Source organism: Gavialis gangeticus, unplaced genomic scaffold, assembly GCF_001723915.1.
Source record: "Gavialis gangeticus isolate Ggan-Ray unplaced genomic scaffold, GavGan_comp1, whole genome shotgun sequence".
Lineage (NCBI taxonomy): Eukaryota > Metazoa > Chordata > Crocodylia > Gavialidae > Gavialis > Gavialis gangeticus.
In genome coordinates this window covers 21,357,991-21,368,509 of record NW_017728996.1, presented here as the reverse complement: position 1 = coordinate 21,368,509, position 10,519 = coordinate 21,357,991, and the positions used below count along the sequence as shown (strand labels likewise).

Sequence of the window (10,519 nt, the reverse complement as noted above, 5' to 3'; positions counted from 1 at the left end):
CCGAGCACAGCCAGGAGTGACCAGGAACAACAGTCACAAGCTAGCAGAGGGTAGGTTTAGGTTAGACATCAGAAGGCGCTATTTCACGGTCAGGGCGGCTAGGGTCTGGAACCAACTTCCAAGGGAGGTGGTGCAGGCTCCTACCCTGGGGGTTTTTAAGAGGAGGTTAGATGAACACCTTGCTGGGGTCGTTTAACCCCAGTACTTTTTCCTGCCATGGCAGGGGGTTGGACTAGATGATCTTCTCAGGTCCCTTCCGACCCTAGAAACTATGAAACTATGAAATGGGCATGCACCTACACTCTTATTAATGACACAGAGGAAATATTTGACAGGGACAAACAAATTCTTCTAACCTTGTTAAGGGCCAACTTCACCAGTACTCTAATCTCTAAAAAAAAAAAAAGGAAATAAGGAAGCTATCAAATGTATCAGTATGTGACACAATATATTTTGCCAGCACTAATTATTATGTTTCTTGAAAAACACCTTTTTCATACAAGTATAACCACCTCAGGCATTCCAGCACATGCATTTAATGTTCCTTTCAGTGCTGTATCCATACTGTACTCTATAGTGCCCAGTTTTACTTTCTTTACGATCTTCCTCTAGAGGTTTGGACAACATAGGACAATCTGTTTGCTACTGATGACCAAGTACCAAGCTGCTTGTGCCATCTTTTGGAAATGATGGCCTGATTCACCCAGTTCCCAAGGAATGCAAGATAGCAATGGAAAAGTTTCCATCATTCCCTGTTCCAGGAATAACACATTCTTTATGCAGTGCCATATTAACAAAACTACTAGCCTTACTCTGTCTTAACACAGAAAATATGCAGACTTTAGTTACCTTCTCCAAGAAGGTCAGATGGGCTAGGAACAGGCATTCAAAAAGCCTGAGACTGAATTGATTCAGTCTTTGCAGGTTAGACTAACCTGGCTAGGCTAAACTGGTTTGTAACTGCATAGACATCCCAGAAATGCAGGCACATGCTTGCAGTGGCTCAGGCTAGAAGCTGGGGGGCACCAGAGCAGCCCTCCCTTCCCTTCGACAGTGCTGAGCTGAGGGGAGCGTGGGCAGGCCCCAGCAGAACGCTCTGATTAGGGATGGGTTCCCCTCCCTCCCCCCAGCAGGCTGGCAGGCAATTGATAACAGTGTTTATCACCCCTAACTCAGTGTTTATCAGCCCATTAAGAAAACAAAGAAAACAAAAGCTTCGTGGCTACCTGTTGATTTGCTCCAAAAAGCCCTAAGGGGACACAGTCTTGTCTGCCTTTGTCCAGTTTCCCACAGCACAGATGGTAACCAGCATGTGGTATGATAGCCAATGCTGAGACGTGTCCATGTAAGGCAGAGGGGGGAGGGAGGAATCCCTGCTCAGCAGGGAGCGGTGAGAGGAGGAGGGGGAGCAGGGGGCCGGGGCTGCTGGAGCTGCAACCTGGGGAGTAGAGGGACGGGGCCAGCCCTGCTGTAGAATAGAGAGCCCCACCCAACCCAGAGAGAATACTGGGATGCTGGGGAAGTCTGGTTTAACTTAAACCAGGAAGGGGTCTGGGGCAGATGTTGCATAAACCGGTTTTACCCAAATCAGTTAAGTCTGATACTGCATTCAACCAGGTTTATCTCCAATTGGTTTCAGCCATTTTCAACTTGTTTTATGTGCATTTAGCATCTGTTCTGTTACAGGTTTAAACCAGTTTTTGATCATTTAAGCCAGTTAATGCGTAATGTCTGTCCCAAGCCATGATGGAGAAGGCTGTTGATGTAGATGTCTATTGACTGTGATAACTTTACAAAATAAAGGAATACAAACTTTTCTGGGATTTGAATAGTGAGACTGATTATATCAATTTCCAAATGGTACGAGTGGATTTTCTTTCATGTGGAGTGCCCTTCCCATTCTGTAAATGTCTGTATTGACATCTTCAGTTTGTTGCACTGAATCTATTGCTTGACATGTAATATTGAGTTAGTTTATGTATTATATATAGTATTAACATTTCATCTAGTACAGTGATCGGGAACCTTTATGCAGTGGCAAGCCGGAATGACCTGGCTCAGGTCCAAGGTAGGCTGTTCCCATTGTCACTGCTGCTGCTGCTTCTCCCTGCTGTCTAGCTGTGGCACAGGTGAAGCTCTCCACTGCTGGCTAATGTGACACAGTGCAGGTGAAGTCTCCTACCTCCAAAGCCCCCCCAGCACTCAGCTGCAGTGTAGGTAATGCCCTTTGCTGCCAAATGCCATTGAAGACTTTTGGGCCCACTGGCCAGATCCAATGGCTCTGTGGGCTGGATCCAGCCCATGAGCCACAAGTTGGTGACCCCATCCCAATACAAAAGAATGATATTATCAGCCTGATGTTCTTGTATCCAGAAAGTGCTGAGAATCATTGTGCATGTGTATATATGTGTATGTATACACATACAGTATGAAGTTGTTGATGTTGTTGCAGATATGCTCACAAAATTTTTACGCATGCTACAATATCTTGCCATGCATAATTGGTAAAAGTCACTTTCTGGCGTATTTGAAAACGAAAAGATGTTAGAGTTGAGGAAGTACATCTTTTTTTTTTTTTTTCAGTTATTGAGTCAAAGACCCTGCAGGGAGACAAGGGAGAACACAGCTTTAATGCCCCTGGAACATTTATCATAGAAAACACAACTGTTGAATTTCAGAAGCCTACAGATAGAGAAATCCTAAAGATCCAAGGTCCTTTGGGAGCAGATTTCATTATCAAGGTAGGATGTATGCGTTTATGCTCTTTGAACCAAGGTATTTGAAGTTCATTTATATGAAAAAGCAAGAAAAGTGAAGGTGTACAACCATGGTCAGAGTGACTCTAAATTTTCTTGTTCTTTACATGTATGCTATGCTGGACCACTGAATCCTGGACCACAGTGCAGCAGCACTGAACTACAACCTTAATCCTTCAATCAGATTTACATGGCTAGACTGCTGCACCCATATCCACTGATTTAAGGGGAGATATTCAGATTCAGACCATATTCAGATTTGAATAAGTTGCGGAGAAGGGTGAGGGTTTCACATAGAGTTCACACAAAGGAAGATGCAGCAACTTGCCTGCCAGTCAGTTTAGGAACTGTGTCCATCCGTAAGGATCTCCACTATGATTTACTTCTTATGGCATTTCCTCTTCTGGTGAAGTTAGCAAACTGTTTCAAGTTAGATATGTTCATATTGAGAGAGAGGGCTGAACAATATATAGCGGTAGAAGAAAAGCAAGATAGAGATGAACCAGAAAAGGGAGGCCAGTTGCATCCAATCCTTTACCCTCTACCTGTTCCAGAATCTGCTTTTGTAAGAGAGGACATCACTAAGGAACACACATCTGTTTTCATTTTAAGTTTATTTGTGAATAAATTTTACGTTCACTTGGAACTGATGCATTTTATACAATTGCATTTCAAAGCCATGTTACTGCCCAGGTTCCCTTAAGAGATTGGTGAACCTGAACACATTTCCAGTGAGCCTGGCATTAGGTTTCAGGTTTCGCAGACTGACATGAAACAGCTCTATCCCCACTGTGCAAAGAGAAGGAATTTTCTATCAGAAGATTTTAGGATAATCAGAGGTGAAAAATCAAGAGTGAAGGCAATATTTTTAAAGTGTGTCGCTGAAATTCCCCCCACCCCACAGGCTGATGAAACGCTCTACAGACAGTTGTGTGTGGGTGGAGAGCAGGTAGGAAGCCCTGTTTGAAGCTTGTGTTCAAGTAATGGAACATGAGGATGGTGATATGTGTACGTGCATATTTGCACATACACTGCTGCCCATTCTTTTTTTACTTTTTTCAAACGGGCATTTTCAAAAGGCCATTCTCATTTGCTCTTTTTGTTACAGACTGACTTCAGTGACTAATTTTGAAACTGGAAGTTATTAGCATTTTTAAACACTTCTTTTCTATGGTTGTTTGAATTTAACAGTTGTTCAACTTTAGTTAATTTGCAAGGCAAAATATCCTACCTATTAACTTATTCCATACTGGAAAAGGTTTTTTTTGTCTTTTTTCTAAATTATTTTCTGTCACTACAGCTTCACATTCCTTCTGTATAAGTTGTCATTGACTAATTCGTTTTTGGATATTTCCTCTAACATTTTGAACAATAGAATGAAGGAACAAAATGTCTTTCTGATTTTAAATGGACAGCTCATTTAGAGGAGATGCCAAAAACCATGTGTATATAAGATGTAACTCCCAGAAGGGAAGCAACATTCGTGGGTTTTAATAATTTTCATGTATGGCTTCCCATCATTCTTACTGTTATTACTATGATTTTTCATACAGGAGTCAAAATGGGATATGGGCTTCTGACATAAAACCAAACAGATTACATTTAATTACCCACCAACATAAGAATTTTAAGAAGATTCTCCCCAGTGAGGATCCACAATCAAACAAATGCTTAACATGAAAGGTGTGTCTTGCCCCATGTTCTGAAGATCATAAACTCTGCTCTTACCGGACCATCAAAGGAGAGCCAGTTCTACAGAGAAGGTCCTTTCACTGAAGTTGCCCTGCTTTCACTCTTTGATAGCAGGAAGAAGTTGCAGTTTGTTTTTAGAATATCATATTTTCAGATAGGATCATTGTTCACAGAGCTTTTACCCTTGGGGACAAAGCCTGACTTCTCCTGATGGTTCACTCTCCTTGTGAAGATTCAAAACAGTCTGTGGGTGTCATCACTGCTTATAAATGTACTTAGCACTTCTAATGAAAGTTTGGAGAATTACTTAGGAGAGCTCAAACAAGACACTTCTTTAAGTGGCTAAACTCCCGTAGATTTCTGTAGGAGTTAGGTGCCTAAAAACCTTTCTGGATCTGTCCCTTAGGAGCTAAAATACAGAACTGGAGCCTGGCTTTAAGTTATGAATATCTTATATTTATAGACCAACTTGCATCCCTGCGATACCCTAGTACATTTCAAACTATAAATAGAAATCCCTTCCCCTACTGGTGAGCTGAAGAGGGGTGGTTATCTCATGGTGCATAGCATCACTGCAAAATAGATTAGAAGGCAAAGTCCAAAATAAACCTATTTAATTGAACTGCAGAGGTAATTTAGATAACTAGCCAAACTGAAAGTTCATCAGAAGTGTGGGGCTAAACACCCTTACTCTGGTGCAAAGTGCCTGGAATTTTTAAATGTCCAAAAATGGCCCAGATTTTTATTTCAAATTCTATTTAAAGGATAATGCCCTAATAGTCTGTAGAATAGCAATATACCATTGGTTCAATATTAATTCAATGGGAAGGTTGCCACCTACTGAATCACCTGAACCATTCCAGCAGCACTTTTGGTTCCTGTAGTGGGTCCATCAAAGTCCTGACCCTGCCTGATCCTCCTTAGTTATTGGTCTGCCCTGACACAGGCTGACTTTTTGCATCCTATATTCAAACTTTTATGTGTCTAAACAAATCAGTAACTTGCCTCATACAACTTTCAACAAAAAACAACAATCTGATGTAGCTGCACTTGGTTGATTGTCCTTTGCTTTGCATGTTGTAGATGTGCACACTTATTAATGTGCATTATTTTGTGCCTCGAGTACTGTGCACAAACCTAAGTTGATCAATGGCTGCCTGAAGAGGAATCTGAATACTGGGTTCACATTGTAGTTCCATACACCTCCTACTGAATTGTGAAAATGTAGCCCCCAGTGTAGTATGAGAGCAGGACACATTCAGGATCTTTGGCTGTCAAGGAGGAAGAAAATCATACCAGAGGGATTTCTCAGCACTTCATTTAATGGCATGAGAATAATTGGAAAAAGGCAATGTACAAATGTTTGATTAGTGAAAAACTCTGTTTAACTGTGTTGTGCCAGATTTCTGTGTGGTTTTCTGCCTATTGCCATATTGCTGTCTACACTGATATCATACATGAATTATGGTACGAAATGACATAAGTAGTGGTGTACAGCATATAACCCTGTTTAATCAAAATCTTTTTAGACCAGGTATACTTCCCCCAAAGACAGTGTGGTTCAATTCTTTTTCTATCAACCCATAAGTCATCAGTGGAGACAGACAGAGTTCTTCCCCTGCACTGTGACATGCGGAGGAGGTAAGTAATGGAGTGTTTACAGCTGTAGATTATAAAGGGATGATTTACAACATTCATCTTTTTTTTAATTATTTAAATATGTTTATGCTGCATTGCACACAGTTTCTTGTTCAGATGAAAAACTGACTGAGTAGAAGGTAGCATGTATGTATGTAGTTAATATGAGCATAATTGTTTTCTGTTTCATGTCTTGCCATAGTATCAAAAGTCAGCACAAATAAGAAGTGTTTTTATGAGCGAGGGAGAGAGTAAAAAAAACCCATCCAACCCCAGAAGAGTTCTGAAGGTGTGGAATGAATGAGTGAAAAAGAATGAATTTCAGTAAGAGTACAAGATGAACAACGATCACATACGAAGATAGGGATTATCAGGAGACAAAAGTGAGGGATGAACCATTTCTGGCCATAGCATTAAAAGTGAGCAGGAGGACTTTAGAACACTACAGAGTGATAGGAAGTCAATGGAGATACCCTTTGGATCAAGGAATGGGAAACACAGGAAGTCACAAATAAGTTCCTTGTGACAAACCCGTCACCAGCTTACTGGTTTTGAATTAACACGGTGAGAGTGGTCTCTGTTAAACAGGTTCAGGACAGGCCAAGGCCCCTGCGCAGCCAGCCTCCACCGCTGGGGCCTCAGCGCTAAACAGCTGTACTCTTGTGGAGAGACACCAACAATGTTACACATTATTGAGGAGTGTCCCCTCTACAGACTAAGAGGTGGATTAATAGCTTTGAACTCAGTTAACGAGGAGTCTATCGCTTGGCTCCGCAGATTTGCATTTGCTAAATAAATAAATAAATAATAAATGGAGCAAAGAAGAGACAAGATATGTGAACAGTAAAAGAAAAATAGACTTTGTGCTTTGTATCAGACCAAGTGGAATGGCCACAGATGACTGTGTATCTAAAACTGCAGAAATAGAGCTAGTAAGTAAGCATGTGGGCCAGATTTTTCTTGTATCCAAAAAATAGACACATGTAGATGATAATGTTTAGAAAGTGAGTAAAATTTTAAAACAAATGTGCATGGTCAAAGGTAACATGAGGAAGTAATGCATCTTACAAACTATGTAAGATATGTGGAGAGCTCAAGCTTTTATGAACTCAAGTTCACATCCTCAGATACTGTGAGTGGACAGAATAGAATGTGCATAAAGGGAGAGTGACTTGAATATAAAAGGTGGAAAAGTGGTGGGAGAGGAAGGGGAGTAGAGGGCAGGTGGATGGTACTTGGAGAGGCATACAATTAAAGAACCCATAGGAACAAAGGGGTCACAAAAGCTAACCCAGGTAATGCAATAAGAAACTGTAGTCCATGTTTAAACCGTGCTTAACACAGTCCCATTTGTGTATTGCATCAGAGTACCTGGGAAAGAGCATCATTAGTGCTGAAAGGTAAAAGCTGAGTCAGGATACAAAGAGGAATGGTGCAAGAGGAGTGGCACAGTATTTAAGGTCCTCTTGTAAATGTTTTGCTTGACTGCAACTGTACTTATTTTGTCCTTGTTTCTCTACTCTGCTTTTGACAGTGACACCTATTGTGAACTTCTGTACTCATTTGCCCCTGGTGAAAGTTAGGAGGAAGTCAACTCATACTTCCACTTGTGGCTTAGTTTCCAAAGATTACAAATCCAGGGGATTAGATATAATGCAGCTCATCTCCTCCAGACCTTCAACTATGTCTCATGCAAACATGGTGGTTGGTAGAGCAATAGGCACAGGAGGTGGCCTAGCCACCAGTTTTACACTGGTGTAGATTCATCTAACATAAGGAAATTTGCTAGGGGCTGTCTGATTTCTATTACATATTCATTCTCTTTAGTCATGAAGACTATGCAAAGCCAAGTGGTCTGTATAATTAGCCAGCTATTGCAGGTCTCATTAAAGTGTGATTTGTCAAAGAGTTTTAAGAAAGTAAGAAAGCACTGTCATATTTTAAGGCCAGATGAACAGGTTCTTTCCTCCACTCCGTCTCAAAGCAGCCATTCTTTTCTTTGTGCCTTACTTCCCCTCAGGTAAAATGCAGATAGTATCTACACAGGATTGCCATTCATGCATCTAATTCCTCTAACCACTGTATGAGGCATTATTTTTCACTGGGGGTGTAAGTGGCAATTCCAATTCTCTCATACCATCACATGGAATTAAAAGCCAAGCAGTTTTGTCTTCCTGACCTCCCAGATGAAGCAACATTAATTATTGTACTATGAGCTCTGCAAACAAAACACCGGAAGACTCAGCGAGCACCTCTTTCTTCAGGGTGGTTGGTTCAAATCCAGTGTCAGATAATATGGTCTGAAAATTATTGCTGTCTGGTGGCTGCTTGTTCTTTTTAAACTGAGCTGGTGGGTTCAATTCGCTCCTTTAAAGATGGCTGTCCATATTATGAGATTGACTTCTTTATCGTTAGATCTTGGTGCTCTTGAAGGTAGTCCTGAGGAACTGAATTATCATGAAGACTTAATTATCCTCCTATCCAAGCAAGTAGCAGTGTTGAGGATGGTGCATTATTGGGGCAAGTAGGGAAGTTTGTTTTGCTGCTTTCCAAATTTAAATGAATTATAGAGGGTTTGGTCTGCAGGGTGTTTGGCCTCTTTTATCATTACTAAAATAACTCAGCCGTTTTAAAAAGGAAAAGTTCCACATAACAAAAAAATTGGAATTAGCCACACCGTTGTTTCTCAGCAGGATCATTTCACATTCAGTCCTGTAATCTGTGCGTGTGGGTCAGAGGTGTGTCTCAGAGTGTCTCAAAAATCAAATTAAAATATCTAAGAACGTTTTAAAAACGTACATTAGTTTTGTTTGCAGCTAGCATTTCTTCTAGGTCATCTCATTCCTCACAAGAGCTAGCCTGTGCGTGCTTCAAGCACTGGAATAGCTTAGATTTCCTTTATGGTTATCACCCTCGTGCATGATTTGGTCATTTTGGAGTGATGGTGCTAGCTGTCATAGTCCAAGAATTATGCAAGAGGCAATCATTGTTGTAGGTAATAATTTTAATTGGACCAACTTCATGATTAGGATTGTGTCCCATTTATAAAAGAGAAGCCACTGATATATGATACCGTAGAATTTTTAGTGGGCACTGGCACTAATGTTTTTAGTTTATTGACTCCGTTTGGATTTTCATTCTTGTGGTTTCAGCCAGGTTTTTGTAGCACTTACCAGAACACCCTTCTTTTCTCCTCAATTTGTGCAAGTCAGTGCTTGTGAATAAACCTTTTTATAGCCAGGAAAACAGCCTAGTAGTGAATAAAATTCAAATCTCTTCTGTTAAGAGATTCTGCACGCACATTTCTATCAAGTAGTCGCTTCAGGTTTTCTTTTGTTGGCCGTTTAGCCAGCAGTGCCTTTGAAACTGCAGCTTGGTTTTTGACAGCTTAACTTTACAATATCTTTGATCTCATCTGCTATTCCTATGGCTTTCTCTTTTCTGCATGCATCATCACATAATACAGATGTTACTAACATGCCCAGTAAACCATTCTCCTCAGGTTTTATAAATTATAGACAGACAAAAGAGCTACCCAGTTAAGGACCCCAAATAATGATAGATGAGCCAACTGCAACCAATTAAGAATGTGTGTGCAGAGCACCTTCATAAAATACTGGTGAAACAATGGGTCAGACTCTCAATTACAGTTAAAAAATTAAGCTTCCTTCACATTATTGAGAGTGTGCTGATTTACACGAGCTGAAGGTGTGGTCCTATGTCCCAGTACAGTGTTACCTAATTAAAAACAAATGTAACAAAAAAATAATTGCAGATGAGTTCAAAGGAAGGTATGGTATTTGCAAAAGGAAATCTGCTAGAATTTACTGTTTCCCCTATCCACCTTAGCTTATTTATCTTTTGTTTCCACTTTAGGTTATCAGCTTAACTCAGCTGAATGTGTGGACATTCGTTTGAAGCGTGTTGTTCCCGATCACTACTGTCACTACTATCCAGAAAATAAGAAACCAAAGCCTAAACTAAAGGAATGCAACATGGATCCCTGTCCTTCTAGGTTTGTGTGACAAATATTGAAGAAAATAGTTTCTTTGATTAATAAGGGATGAGACCTCATATTTATTTGACTTCCCACTTTTTTCATCTATAGAATTGCATAGTCTTAAACAGCAATGATGTTATGGAAGGCTGGCATTTGTCACCAACATAATCAGACACATAGCACCTCCTCAAACTTGTGTAAGAGAGAGAAACTTTGCTGAATAATGTTAAAAAAATCCATTTTTCTTTGTTCTTGGCTTGGTTATATATTAGGTTTTTTTGCTGAGCAATGTGGCACTAGTGCATGTATTTTGTGCACTTATATAGAAGGACAGGGCATGTCCTGCTTTAGGATTTACTGATGGTATGATTTGGGTTTTCTCCTTAAAGACAGGAGGTAGCTTTGTTTCTCACTAAGCATAGGGCTCTAGCAC

At 40.4% G+C, this 10,519-nt stretch overlaps 1 protein-coding gene across 2 annotated transcripts in view; it reads left to right on the top strand.

Moving 5' to 3' along the window:
* ADAMTSL3 (ADAMTS like 3) overlaps positions 1 to 10,519 on the top strand; it is a 433,784-nt gene that overhangs the window by 286,443 nt on the left and 136,822 nt on the right. For both annotated transcript variants that reach the window (XM_019504116.1, XM_019504117.1), the window contains exons 8-10: positions 2,584 to 2,741; positions 5,978 to 6,089; positions 9,963 to 10,101. In XM_019504116.1, the coding sequence (XP_019359661.1) occupies positions 2,584 to 2,741; positions 5,978 to 6,089; positions 9,963 to 10,101 (409 nt within the window). The remainder of the gene's footprint in view (positions 1 to 2,583; positions 2,742 to 5,977; positions 6,090 to 9,962; positions 10,102 to 10,519) is intronic.